The 14,846-nt window shown below is 39.7% G+C and overlaps 3 protein-coding genes and 1 long non-coding RNA gene across 4 annotated transcripts; 2 read left to right on the top strand and 2 right to left on the bottom strand.

Moving 5' to 3' along the window:
- The first annotated feature begins 161 nt into the window (after window positions 1-161).
- LOC135597133 (uncharacterized) lies at window positions 162-2,734 on the top strand. The gene is made up of 2 exons (XR_010481120.1): window positions 162-360; window positions 2,379-2,734. It is a non-coding gene; the product is annotated as an uncharacterized LOC135597133 (long non-coding RNA).
- A 370-nt stretch (window positions 2,735-3,104) lies between these two features.
- LOC135597132 (uncharacterized) lies at window positions 3,105-7,613 on the bottom strand. Its single transcript, XM_065089678.1, has 5 exons — window positions 7,207-7,613; window positions 5,625-5,777; window positions 5,407-5,548; window positions 5,075-5,316; window positions 3,105-3,637 (listed from the first exon to the last, which is right to left on the bottom strand). Exons 1-5 carry the CDS (start codon window positions 7,528-7,530, stop codon window positions 3,431-3,433), a joined length of 1,068 nt encoding a protein of 355 aa, XP_064945750.1. The 5' UTR covers window positions 7,531-7,613; the 3' UTR covers window positions 3,105-3,430.
- Window positions 7,614-8,324: 711 nt separating this feature from the next.
- Window positions 8,325-10,912, top strand: LOC135597130 (RING-H2 finger protein ATL3-like). The gene is made up of 2 exons (XM_065089676.1): window positions 8,325-9,501; window positions 10,773-10,912. Exon 1 carries the CDS (start codon window positions 8,669-8,671, stop codon window positions 9,455-9,457), a length of 789 nt encoding a protein of 262 aa, XP_064945748.1. The 5' UTR covers window positions 8,325-8,668; the 3' UTR covers window positions 9,458-9,501; window positions 10,773-10,912.
- On the bottom strand, window positions 10,561-14,388 carry LOC103970770 (RING-H2 finger protein ATL3-like). The gene is made up of 2 exons (XM_009384685.3): window positions 13,244-14,388; window positions 10,561-11,421 (listed from the first exon to the last, which is right to left on the bottom strand). Exon 1 carries the CDS (start codon window positions 14,146-14,148, stop codon window positions 13,657-13,659), a length of 492 nt encoding a protein of 163 aa, XP_009382960.2. The 5' UTR covers window positions 14,149-14,388; the 3' UTR covers window positions 10,561-11,421; window positions 13,244-13,656.
- Window positions 14,389-14,846: the final 458 nt, after the last annotated feature.

Genomic DNA, 14,846 nt, shown 5'->3' with positions numbered 1-14,846 from the left:
GATTGGTTCAGTTGTCCCTCCGGAAACATTTAAACGAACGAGATACCCCAAATGGGGACAAATCGATCCGCATAAACACAGACTACTTTAACCTACATATTAAATAAGATGGGCGGTTCGTTAAAAGGGAATAAGGTGACTCGAGGGATCATTCCACACATCTAGTTTGGATACATTGGTCACAGTCATGTGGAGGAGACCTTCTTTAAGACTTGCGGTTAATATAGTGGGGTGGGGAGACCTCTCGACACTCGAGAGGAATCAGATTCATGGAAGGAGTGCCAAAGTGGAAAGGGCGATATTTAGCGTAGAGAAATCGGGAGATGCTCGTCGCCATGGCCACTCTTGGATACAGAGGAGGTGAGGCAATACCGGTTTAATCTTTTCAATAGTTCTCATTATCATTCCAAAATAGATCCTTGGTTTTCTCCTGCCAACCCCTTTTTGAATCATGTGGAGGACTGCATCCAAAACCCCACACCGGTATCTCTTAGGAGCCGACAAGGGGTGAGATAAGCCAGAGGTAAATATCCCTCTTTTTGAATGTCGATGATCTGCAGATGTGAGGCTTAGAGGCAAAGGGGGGACTTTAGTTTTATGTTCGTTAGAGGATCTTTGCCTTTTTGATCTATGCATGTATAGTGCACCCATTATCATTAATTTTGATGATCAACCCAATACGGTAAAATTGATAAATTTATTTATTTTTTTAATTATCCTTTAAAGAGTTAAGAAAGTAATCCTATAAAGAAATGCGATTCGGGAGTCGGAGACATAAGTTCACTCGGGATATCTAAAATCCTATATCGTGTTTTAGTTAATTTCTCAAAATGATTACAATGGGGTGTGTTTGACAAGATAATTTTAACAGTTTAATTGAATTTAGTCATAAGGTGTTTAGCATTTGAATTGAATTTAGTCGGGTCGAAATGTAGAATGCACATGTTATTATCAATTTTGATCATCAATCCAATATGATGAAATTTATGTAATCTGATCATCTTTTTCGATTATTGTCTCATACAGAAGAGTTAAGAAGTTATTCTTAATGGGGTGCGATGTGGGAGTCAAGACAAATAGGAAAATAAAAAATGCTTGTGTCTAACTTCCTATATCTTGTTTCAGTTAATTTTTTCAAAATATTACGCTAGAGTGTATTTGACAAGATCATTCTGATAGTTAAATTAATCTTGGTTTATTACGAGTGAAAAAAACTCCTACGGTGTTTAGCGTTTGAATTGAATTTAGTCAGTTCGGAATGAAAACATTGCACTTTGAGATTAAGATTGTCCTGGCCAAAGTGCAAAATCTATTTTGGGATCTTGACGATTATTGCTTACATAAAAAATAATTAGAGGGTACTCTAAATACCTTCATCCAGGATGAATATATTAGGCATAAGGGATGTTTGGACTAATTAGGATGCACGAGTGTTTTGATGCTTATGTCTTCAGTGGACGTATCGAGTGCATAGAAGTGTTTTGCTTGGTTAAGACATATTAGGTACTTTAATTTTTTCATTCTTTTCTAAGCAAAAGTTTGGTTGTATAGATTACTTCATATACTTATTTATCTAGCATGTGCAAAGTTACATTATAGTTACCTTAGGCTCTTCAACATCTCTTTTGTCCCATGTCGACATATCACATTCAGGGGGACACTTTGATCACATCGAATACTTCAGATTTTTTTTAAATCATATGAAGACAAGTTCGAGTGATTCTATGTAACCTTAGATTATTGTGGTTTAGTTATTGATATCGACATAAAGGCACTTAGCTAATGCGAAGTTGTGATCAACTTGGGACTAATTTGAGGATGATTTGAAGGAGAGACCGATTTTTAGGCATCTCAAAGGCACGATCAACTTGATGCATTCGACTTAAGAGCATAACTTGAGAAAGTGATCATTTTAAGGAAGCAACATTTTGAGAGCATAGTTGTTCTGATGGTGTAATAGTCTTTAGGGCAAACTTGACTTAACAATGCAACCAACTCAATGACACGATGAGGATATGACCTTCTTGAAGATGTGATCAATGGACTTTGCTCGTTTCAAATAACAATTATTTTTTAGGATGTAATTGACTTAAGCATATGATCATCTTAAATATATAGTCATTTCGAAGAATGCAAACGCCTTGAGGGTGCAATCATTCTGACGGTTGTTAACTTGGTGAGTAGTGATGTGAGTATATTTTGAATTTAAAATAAGATCCAACCTTGGGCATACAGCCAAGATGTCCGGGCCTCAAGAGATGATGGAGGTTGAACTCAAGAAGACTATTTATTTTCATGTCACTTCTTAGAATTGTCTTTTTTTTTTGTCTCAACACGAGGTCTTCAATTACTAAGTCTTGTATCGCCCTTTGAAGTAGGTTTGGGAGCTTCACCGAAGACTTTTTGGCTATCAACCAGAGGAATGATGGTAATATTAAGCAGTTGGTAAAAAGTATGGATGACCATAAAGCGATGAGGATCAGAATCTTGTCATTGAATTTGGAGATGTAGCAAGCTCAGAACTCATCTTTGCCTTCTTGGATGGCTAGCAATGTTGTTGCAAACTTCTGGAGACATTGGCTACTGATGAAATGGATGGAGCTTAAATTCTTTTCACCAATTGCTCGTTAGACATTTTTCCATAGAGATAGTACCTCTATCGAAAGACTCCAACATGTTCCTCTTGTATCAGTTGGATAAAAGAAGATTGGTTCTGAAGATCCACTTAGTTGAACTCTTTCATGTGTTGTTTCTGTGTCATGTGTCGCTGAGATATCGAACTCCAATAATGCCCTCTCCTAAGGAAGATGGTGAGGTATAAAGGAGGGGAGCAGTATTCACGGGGAATATCTCCTCAGACAGACATACATCTCTTTGGGGAAGCCTTTGATCTAAGCTTTGCGTCCACCACCGTGAATGTGAAGTTAGAACGAGCCGCTCGCCCCTTGAGCTTCGCCGTCCAACATTCCTTCTTTCAAAGGCATTGTGTCTGGTCCATCTACGGGCCCTTGTTGCTGCCAATTTAGAGGGATGCAGAGACTAATTGAAGACCTCGAAGGTGTCTTCTGAGGGGAGAGAGGAACATCTATACAGGCAATTTAATGTAATGCTTCAAGAAAGAATTAGTTTTGCATTTCTCAGAAGCATTTCCACAAATTATTCTCAATTTCTACCATCATGAAGTCACAACAGGCAACAAGTTATCATAATGGCATGAATGCTGAAGAAAACAAAAATTCAAAACTTGGAACTATAAAATCAGTGAATCTCCTTTTGCTCAGAAAGAGCATATAGGAGTCTTTAAACCTGCATTCCCAGTGAAGTTACTATAGTTAATTGGAGGATGAACAGGTAGATTTGCCCTTTTCTTCAGCAGCTTGAAGTATTATTGCTTAGGCTTAGCTCAACCAAATAATCAATTGAGCAGAAGTCAGAGGTATAGTTGAATAAGTTCATCGCTCACGACAGACGGTGTCAGAACTCCGAGGTCAGTGAAAAGCAGCGTAAGGTACTGAGGTGGGGTGTAATCCCTTGCGGATTTTTCGATCTCAACACCTGCTGGGATGGGAACACCAAATTCTATCGGGCGCAGAGCAGGTTCTAGGTCCTTCTGATCCAAGGGATATAACCGCGCAAACTGCACATCATCATAACCAAAAAAAAAAAAAAAGTTCAGCAATGTTTTTGTCACCTTGGAAGAACACGATTTCTAATTTAATGTCAAGAAAGGAGGGAAAAGAAACTAATTGGCATCCTTTAAATAATAAAGAAGATTAAATAATATAACCACTTAAGAGTCTTCAAAAGAGTAATTAATGTCACTTGGAAATTAAAAAAAAAAGAAGCATGAGAAATTACTTATTTGCTTTCCAACAAAATGGAAGTCTTTGTATGATCACTAGAACAAACAGACATGGATCCTTCTACCATGTGGTCTGAAATTATAGAAATGAAAATAAAAAGGTCATTTAATTATCATATTAGGTACCACATTGGAGCAACTCCTCTCCTATGTTGGTGGGAACAGAACTTGGTTTATAGTACCCCATATCCCAGTACACCAGTAGGTTTACATAAATATAAATTTCTACTAACTAGAATAAGAGTTTCGTGTAATTTGCAACAGCAGAAGTTAAATGGAGTTACGAAGCCAAAATTTTTTAGCATAAGCTAGTTTGCACTAGGCATGCAATAATCTTTCCTTTTACTCAATTATATTCCTTAAATGCTCTTCACTTGTACTATAAAGTAAAAAAAACCTGAAAACATTTTAAGAAATTAACAATCATCAACAACAATAATAATAAAACCGTAAGTCCCAACTATCTGAGGTCAACTATATGGATCTTTTGTTGTCATTGAGATCTGTAAGAAATTAACAACCACGAGAATGAAAACAGAGCTATCCAAAAACCGTCCTTATAAAGCTAATTACTTAGAGATGAAGAAACATAACATACCCAGTAATCTAGATAAGTGGTCTAACACAGGAGGAAACTTCAAGACTTCACACAACAATTGAAAATTCGATAATATATAAAAGCCACAGAAACAAATTTTCCTATATTCCTGTGTAATACACAGGAAAATGACAACCGCAAGCTAAATCCCAATGATGTCCACTCCAACATGGAGTGGAAGATGAACATTCGTATATCATAAATTCTTCACAAACATCCACAATTATAACCTTCAAGAAAATCCATATTATTTATGTACAACATTTGAAACTGTCCTGGTACCTTGATCATGAAAAGCGTGGGGTATGACTAGAGCTTTTACACATGACACAATTAGGAAAGCACAAGTATGGCTCCAAATTTGACCATCTAGTCCTCAACATAAGCATCATACATTATAAAATGTTTGGTATCCCATTTCTAACTCCAGAATAGTTCGTTCTATCTTGCTTATATCCAACATTATAGTGGGAAAACGTACAGTTGTTTGACAAAAGCAATTTAGTATAATCAGGAAACCAAAATATGAAAAAAACCAAGACCTGGTTTCAACTTGAAGTATGCAATTACTGGTCATAAAAAAATTAAAAAGTTGATATAGATGAAAAACAGACCTTGTAACTTTCAGCAGCCACATAAACAGGTTTGTTCATGCTGTGAGCAACTAATGCAGTTTGATATGTTCCCATCATGTTGATAATGCCACCACTTTCAACAACTCCATCAGCCCCAACAAGTACCATGTCAACCTCATCCATTGCATAGGCCACCGCTGAATCAATTAGAAGCTTAACAGGAATTCCTAGTGTTGCAAGTTCTTTCGATAACCTTAATCCTGTTTTATCCGGCCTTCCCTCTGAAACAGAACAAACATGTGAATTTCTTTTGTTGAAGTTAAGGCTTCCAGTGAATAATCATATAGTCAAAATGCTTCTTCGAGATGGACCTGTGCAAAAGACTCTGAAGAGTTTTCTATTTGATGCTGCCAGCTTCAGAACTTCCAAGACTACTCTTGAAAAGCCATGAACTAAAATTGTGCAACCATCAAATATAAAATCTTGACCAAGCATTGCAATCGTCCGGCGTGCCTTGCAAGGTTCATGTCAAATTAAGCTTCAACTGAGCAAGGATTAAAATAGAAGACAACACATAGAAATCATGTACCTTCAAGGAAATCTCTCCAAATTTCTCCCCTCGCTCAATCAACCGAAGCTTTGCAGCATGAAAGTCATCATATTCAAGAGCGGAAGTTCGGGTTACGTACCGCATGAACAGATCACAACCAGCTGATAATGATATAGAAGTTGTGTCCCACGACTGTAAAATAAGCATGTAGTTTGGTAAAATTCAATGTCAAGAGATACTGCAATGAAACCAACAACAATTACAATTTAAATTAGGCAAAGTGAGAAGAAAATTAAGCATTTTGTCGCCAAGTTACTCAGAAAAAAAAAATCTGTGTCCATTGATTTATCATTCTAAAACCATGAGTATTTATATGTACATAAAAATGTCTGCTTCTTGCTCGACATACATGCTCCATATCTGGAAATTTTGGTAATCCTTTTAGGAAGAACAAGCAAAAAATAAGCTACGAGAATATCAACCAAAAAAATGGCAAGCTAACTGCTAAAGCAATTTTGGAAGACTCCATAAAATTATGACAAAAGATGCCACAAGAATAACAAAAAAGAAAAAAAAGAAAAACTGAACCAGGCAAAGTTCAACTCCTACATTCTTAACTTTACCTCCATCAAATCTTAAACTTATTGGATCAGGTATCCAAAATCACTGTCACCACTAATCTCGTACTCAGATTATATGAACATCTATATAATCCTTGGCCATGAATTAGTCTAAACTAAGGTTTTTCCTAGATAAAGAATTTAGTCAACTACAATCTCTAGTAGTAAATACCCTCAATTTATTTTGAGCTAAATCTTGATAGAAAAAATTCTTTGAAGTTTCATGCATATCTCAAATATTATAAAGGACAATATTCTGTAACATCTTAAGTGCCTTATGGTTGGTTGTCATCTAAAGTTCTTCACGTTACATTCCTAACTAGGAACCTTGTTACACATCATAATAATAAACAAAAGAATATATTCGAGAGAGATGGTGGGATGACTTCCTAATCATAGACTTAAGATGACCTAACCCTACACATGAACTACAGTAAATATAAACCTAAATGGAACTTGAGCCTGAGTCAACTGGTACCAAATGCGGTGCATCTACTTGTTCGATAATCTGTTTTCAATCTTTTTCATAGCGTCCTGAATAGTGAATACTATATAGATCGGCCATTTATTTACTCTTTTTATTGTAATTTTACACCTAAAGCAAAATCTAAAGTAGGCCTTTCAATTCCACATGATTGCGTGGAAGTCATGACTAGGCTATCAGAAATTGTTCCAACAGGTACTCATTATACGATTCAAGAATTCCAGACATGCACAATCTAGCAAAAGAAGTACAAAAATGGGTGAATAGGAAGAAAACATAAAGCAGGACGGCTTATAAGCGAATCATATATCAGCACTGATCCCACTTCCACATTTACAAGCGAATTATATATCAGCATTAACATATAGCGAACGGTTATCATAATTATCCGAAAACCGGCGAGAGTTCTATGAATCAAATCAACCATCCCGACCAAATTTTGTAGCGAAACTCCAAAGATAGTGAAAAGAAACCAAAAAAATGGTTCATAAACTGAAGAGAGGGGCGGATGTCGAACCTTAAGCGCGTCTGACGCCTTCTTAAGTTCAATCTCGAGCTCCATCATGGTGGTCGCGTCGCTGGAGCGGATACCGGCGACGAGGGCCATGATGGCGGCGACGGCCTCGGCGAGGTCGGGCTTCCTACGCCAGTGGTTGAACTCATCGATGACGCTGAAGGGCTTCGAGGCGGCGGCCGAGGCAGGCGGTCCCTCGGGAGGGTGACCAGCGGCGGCCGCAGCCTGGGCCTGTGACAGCCAGTCGCCGCTGATGATGGCGTGGTGCTCCGCCCGCGTCTGGTAGTAGGCGGAGATCCCGTGATTAGGTTTAGGGTTAGGCTCCATGATGGAGTCGGGAGAGGAGGTCGGAGCGTCTGCGTTTGGTCTCGAAGTTGCTCCTCCGCAACGAAAGAAACGAATCTCCCTTCTTCCTTTCCTCTTTTGATTCGATGATATATGTATTTTCTATATTTTATATTTTAAATACAAACAAAATAAATTTAACTGTTATTAAAAATGTATTAATCTAACGTTTTAGATTAACATTAACAACAATGGCATAAATTGAGGATCTTAAATGTCCGAATCGACTATTAGAGAAACAATTGCTTGCATCTAAAAGCTTAAAATATATTCTTTTAAAAATAATATATAATTTCATTTTGATTTAAAGTAACAAATTTACTTTTACAAGGGATATTCTGATCATCTTGAAAAAAAAATAAAAAGAAATATTCTTATCTAATTGGGCACACTAATCACACCTGAATTATGAGAAAAAAATTATATGTGATTAGATATTATAATTTTAAGAAAATTATTATGTATTTTAAGTAGTAAATATTCTTCTAAAATATATTATCGATAGTATATCGTTCATAAAAAAATTTAAAAATAATAATTTATTTTTACATAGTCCAATCACTATTAATCCAATGACAAATGATATTCGAGCATATTCATAATGACTTCAAATATCAAGAAACACAATCATCAAAAGCTCGAAATATAAAGTGCACAATTTGATCAGGGCAGGTTCTGCAGAATCGAGGAGAACAAGCCAAGAAGCTTGGAAGCTCGAAGGAGTCATTCTCCGATTTTGTCAGTACCATAAAAGCTTGATGAAGTTGACGAGCTTGTGCTCATCTTCTTCCAGTCACAGATGCCACTGTATGAACTCTGGAGTCAGAGATGTACATGTCGGATGATACAGGGTGTTGGTCAAAGGACACCAACCGTCACATGTCTCATTGACCGCACACAGGACAAGCAGGAAATCGCCCACCGGCTTTCCCGTTCATGTACCTTGCGGCGGCCGCGACTGCGAGGTCAGACCTTCCCACCTACACCCACATGCTCCGGTTGGGTTACTTCCTCCTTTGCCTACTTATCCACACTATGCCAAGCCTCACGACCCCCATTCGTCTCTTCTTGATTCGTACAAGCTTCTTCCTCCTGTTCCGTCGATCGAAGACGAAGCACGATGTCCGATACGGTGCAGTCGACGGCCGTCGTCGGTGGGCTGTCGCTGGCGACGACCACCGGGTTCATGGTCGCAGCAGTGCTCGTCATCTTCATACTCTTGATCTTTGTGTTCGTTCTGTACCTCAACGCCAAGCGGTGGAACGGCGCCAACCCAGTCTCCGGCCGCGGCCGCGCCCGCCTGGTCTTCGTCGCGGAGCCTGCCGCCGGCCCGCAGCAACGCGGCCTCGATGCGGCCGTCATCGAGGCGCTCCCGTCGGTGTCGTTCCGACCCGAGGACTTCGAGGAGGCCGTGGAGTGCGCCGTCTGCCTCTGCAAGCTGGCGGAAGGCGAGGCCACGCGCCTGCTGCCCAAATGCAACCATGCCTTCCACCGGGAGTGCATCGACATGTGGTTCTACTCCCACTCCACCTGTCCGCTCTGCCGGAGCCCGGTCGTGCTCCACGAGCCCGAGACCGCTGATAACAGCACCGCAGCCATTGCTTCCGATGCGCGTGCGGGGGGGTCATCGTCTCACTCCCCGGCGAATTTGTCTCGGGCCAGTGTTGGAGGCTCGGGCTCTGCTTCAGTCTCTTCTGCAAGCAGGTTGGAGGGGGCATTGGCGATAGAGATAACAAGGGGAGAAGTGGATGGGTTCCAAGCTCCGAGTAGGCTCCCTGAGGAAGACCTCAGGTCGCCGACGGCAGCAGCGTTGAGATCGCTGCGAAGGCTTCTGAGCTGCGGAAGCAGGATGGCTGGTGATGTCGAGCAGGGATGTCTTCCGGTCCCCAAGCCGCCGCCGAGTTCATGAATGAGCTAAAATGACGCAGATGAAGATTTAGCACATGGAATACAGTAAGATTTGTATAGAAAGGAATTCGTGGAGAAGATGATTATTTCTGATGTGATTTTTGTGTTATTTTGTTGATTTAGCTCAATCACGTTGAGATTTCTGAATTGGAGTTTCATTGTTCATCGAAGCTTACTGTTTACGAACTTTTTCTACTTTTACTATCGCTTTAAAAAATAATAAATGTTTTTTTTTTTTACAATTACAGTTAAAATATTATTTTTTTACTATTATAATTATTATCTCTTCGTTTGTTATCGACGCGTAAATAATAACCCCTCGATGCTTGTTGTAAGTGCAGTTGAAAATGATATCATTTATTATCGACATGGGTTGTCATGACATTACTCATTTATTATCCAAACTTTGCTCGTCACGAGAGAGAGAGAAAAAAATAATTTACATTCATTTAGAAAAAATAGTTTTGAAATATTAAAAAAATTTAAATAAGATTGTAAATAGTAATTTCTTTCTTCACATTTAGAATTTAGTTTAGACAGTTTTACATATCTATCCTTGCAAAAACTTAGAAATTAGCATATTTGCCCATACAAATTGTAGTATATAACATATATCTCATGGTTAAATAAATTATTATTTATAATTTAATGTATATATATATATAAATAAAGGACTCTTAGAATTCTTACCATTATTTGGACTTGTAAAGGATATTAATGTCACTCTAATAGTAAAATAAAAGTCAATTAATAAAGATTAACTAAAGTGACATACATCAAGTTTTTTTTCTCACTATATTATATATATATATATATATATATATATATATATATATATATATCCCATTTGTAGAACATAAAATTACTTATGAATATTAGAAAAAAAATAATCAATTTGATTAGGATAAATAGGTCGAATGGATTATTTCTGTGATTCAAAACATTGGAAATTGATGTGTTTTTCCAAAACAACTCACAATATTTTATGTTCTTTCTCTTTGTAGCTGACAATTTGTTGGTGTAAAAACTCAAAACAAAAAAAAAAATTCCAACCCAATTAACAAAAATAGAAAGAATAAGATTTAGAAATCATGCCGAATCACATATGAAAGAATGATTTCACTCCTTGAAAATGAGAAATGTCAGATGATCACTTAATTCCTAACTAAAAACATAGGCAATGTAGAAACTCTCATCTACTATTTCTTCAAGTAAAATAAACACAGATCTTACAGAAACCTCAATGTCTCATTATTAAGCAATAACTATTTGTAATTTCTTAGAAAACACTAACACAATTTCCCGTCTGGTTTCAGTCAGATGAATCGAATCCTTGGTCAAGAATGAACTTAATGGTGGGCAGCTGCCTTCCATGCCCATCTTGCAGTGTTCCCTGGGAGGGAATGGACTGTTGCCCACTGAAAGAGAGATCTTTGTCAGTGGGCACCAATTTGGGAGGAGCCTCTTTTGATCTGGACCAGTTCTTGTGCTCTGTGCTTCAACAAGACACTCGAGAGATGTTTCCCTGCTCTGTGCTTGTCCTTTGTTTTTGGTCTTTCTGGAGATGTCTACTTCCACTGGAGATATTTTGCTGCAAGGTTGTGGAGTTCATGAACTTGCCATACACATGGTGCATGGTGAAGTTTCTATCATCAAGAGACTGTAATCTTCTGCACTGCTCGAGTGCCTCTCTCTCTCTCTCTGCAACACAGAACAGTCACTGTCGGGAGACAGCAAATTCTTATCTTTCTTTTCCCTGGATATGTCCTCCAGCTCATGTGTTGCAAGTGGACCTACATTCCTCAGCATTCACTTTGGATATATTCCAAGAGTGATATCTTGGAGAGAATGGAACACCTTTTTTAGGTGGGAACAGATTCTGCTTCAGAGTGGACATACATCTTCCATCTTAATCCCCCCGTTGGCACAGAAGAATCTGAGAGAGCTTCAGAAACATATGAGAATCTGCACACGAGAACAATGATGTCAGTTGCTCATACACAAGTACAATTGGAATGTATTAGATTTCTAGAAAGAGGAAAAGGAGCAAGAATTTTGGAACACAACATGCTAATTCAGAAAGCTAAGGGTTTAAGAGAACAGCAATCTGTGATCTAAAGCAGTTTGGATAAGAAAAAGGTGCTTGTTCATTGTCCAGATCAGGCATAAGCATGCATCAGATCTTAAAAGCACAAGTTGGAAAAATGTTTGTGGCCAATTGTGAAAATGCAGCTAATCAAGAATTTGCAATGCCGCTAATCAAGAACTTGTAGCAGACTCGGTTGAGCAAAAAGAATCTGAACAATTGATGTAACCAAATGATACAAGTCTGATAGCTGCTGAATGAATTAGACAAAATGATGAAGCGAAACAAGCTGCAATCGGATAAACGAAGACAAGAGCTGAACAATGAGTCGAAAATACGAAGACCACTACGACGAGCGATAAAGAGCAGTTAGACCGCGGCCACATACCCTTTACTAAGGGCTGCACCCATAAAGATCCTAGGAATTTCATAGGAAAAAGGAATAAGGAGGTTCGCTACAAACAAAGAAGCAAAGACGACAGTCATTGTCGATAGAAGAAGCCATCACCAGCCTCCCTCCTACCTGCAGCAGTATCTACAACTGGTGATGAAGATTGGTTGCTCAACGGATGACTACAGAAATTAGGTTCACGCAACATCAGCCATGAAAGCGAAAAATCATCAGACAGAAACCATCCGCGGCAACCGATCAACATCAAATCATGTAATATGCTAATGAGAATAAGTGAGCTAACTATGATAGAACTGTTTACATTTGCTAAATGGCGGTTGTCTCAGAATTAACATCAAGCAGCAGTCATCTCTGAAGACCAAACACCTCTCAGATGCAAAACTAAAAGATGGATGCACATTTTCCTAAAGGAGCTGATTTCGCAATGAATGCTTCCAGTTCCTATCCATTATCCAGATCAATTGAAGTACCAGTAATGAGGAAAGAAGGGTCCCTTGCTTACATATCCCTCTCGCCTTCCTTATCCGATTGTCAAGTCTCATTCAAGCTACTTATCTCTTTCATTCTTGTTTGCGATTTCGATTAGTTTGATTTATACTATCAAACAGTAGTTCAATGTATTTCCACAGAGATAAAAAAATTAGCTACAGAGTTCGGACTAATTCTATGGCTTTTACATAAATTACATATGCAAGTTAGAGCATCAGAACAATTCTCTCCTGGTTCAAAATCGACCTTTAGCATTCCCGGCGACGTGCAATTCGGATTCACCAGAAATCAGAACACGAACAAGTACTAACGTTTGATTCAAACCCAGCAGTATAATTTGGCTTACACACATAAAAAATCTAAGTCTATTTTTGCAGAAGCATATTCCATATCTAAGTTGAAACATGAACTTGATGGTTGTAAGATGCAGTGAAACAAAGACTGCTAGACTTTTGTAGATTTCAGGAGCATTCTGGGCAAGAACAGTGATCAGTCAACAATCCACAAAAGCCACAACAGAGCAAGAGAACCAAATTCATCTTCCCAGTGTACAATCGACAAGATTCAATAATATTGCAGAACTAAGATCGGTAACGATGCAGGAAGGAACAAATAGAATTAGTGAGCAATAGATAGCAAAGATCTTGTTAGGCAGAAAACCCAAATTTTAAACTTTCAACATGGATTGAAGTAAATAAACAAAACAACATACAAAAGTAAACACGAAAAGAATCCTCAGCTGCAAACACTTAATATGCACTAAATCCTGTACAAATCTAGTGGAAATTTAGATGCTAAACCTTCAGTTGTTCCAGTGGGGGAAGAACGCTCTTTTTCTGCATCAGGCCGCCTTTCATGAACTCGTCGCTGTTTTAGGACTCGGCGGACGTCTTCCCTGCTCGATATCACATCTTCGAGGACTACAGGAAGCATCAGCCATCCTGCTACCACGGATCAGAAGCCTCCGCAATGACCTCAACGCTGGTGTTGTCGGCGACCTGATCTCTTCCTCAGGAGTCCTCTCCACAGGCAATGGCGAGCACGGAGTTTGGAAGCCATCCACCGCTGTCCTCGGCATCTCAGTCACCAATGCGTCCTCTGACCTCACATAAGAAGAGCCAGAAGTGCTCGAGCTCCCTTCCGGTCCGCCGAAACTTCCACTGGCGACCCGACCCTCTGACGTGTAAGACAGCACATTTGCCGCAGAATTCAGCTACGGTTCGACGGAGTGACTATCGCCGGGAACCGATTCAGCGCCGGGAACAGCACTCTCGGGCTTCACGAGCTCCGCCGAGGTCCGGCAGAGCGGGCAGGTGGAGTGGGAGCAGAACCACATGTCGATGCACTCGAGATGGAAGGCGTGGCCGCACTTGGGCAGCAACCGTGCGGCGTCGCCCTCTGACAGCTCGCAGATGCAGACCGCGCACTCCAGGCTCTCCTTCAAGGCCCCAGCGGAGACCACCACCGAAGGAAGCGCCGCGACGGCAGCAGCGTCGAGGCCACCCGGCCGCGTGGCGGCGAAGGAGGCCAAGCGGGTGCCAGCGGAGACGGGGATGGCGCCCCAGTAGCACTTGGCGCGGAGGTACAGGAAGAAGGCGAGGACAAAGAGCACGAAGAAGGCGACCACCGCTGCGACCATGATCCCGGTGGTCGTCATCGGGGACAACCGTCCAACGCCTCCCGTCGACTGCTCTGTTCCGGACATCCGTCTTGTGACTCTCCTCGTAAGATTCCTGCGCAAATTGTAGTTTCGAAGGAGCTCAGTAATGACAGAAATGGCAAGTAAAGCAGTCTCTTTTTGAGAGAATCAGCAGAGCAATGGAAGGAGGATGATATGAGGAAGTGCAAGTCCTGCGTGTGTGTCGTCGTCTCATATACTGTCACTCGAGAGAGAGAGAGAGAGAGAGAGAGAGAGAGAGATTATTTTTCTTTAATTTTCTATAAATCTATCATTCGTTAGAAGAAAGGTATCAAAGACAAGTAATATAAATATCAGTTGGAATAAATATAACTTTAATATTATAACTATAATTAAATCTAATATAGTGAAATGACATCTTTGTACCTCACACTGTGCAGGAAATAGAGGAAATTTAATGGAAGAAAATAGTGATGTGGAGAGAGATTGGTTGGAAGTGGCATTGTTTGGTAAGTGGAGCTAATGCACTTCCTTCCATGATGGGTTGGTCAAACAGGTACAACTATGGTCTTTGTAGCATCAGCAAAGTTTCATGGTGGTGATTGTGATGACATTTGTTTATGTGAGCATCACTAACATCTGTTTGGTTGCAGCTCCCTGAAAATGAGCAGCAGATGACACCCTATTTTCCTTTTACTACTTATTATTTGGATCTTCCTAAGAATGAACAATAGATTGCTATTATTACTTATTTTAAGATCAAA

Source organism: Musa acuminata, chromosome BXJ1-11, assembly GCF_036884655.1.
Source record: "Musa acuminata AAA Group cultivar baxijiao chromosome BXJ1-11, Cavendish_Baxijiao_AAA, whole genome shotgun sequence".
Classification (NCBI taxonomy): Eukaryota; Viridiplantae; Streptophyta; class Magnoliopsida; order Zingiberales; family Musaceae; genus Musa; species Musa acuminata.
Note: the sequence above shows the minus strand (reverse complement) of the source record. Positions and strands in the feature narration are given on the sequence as shown.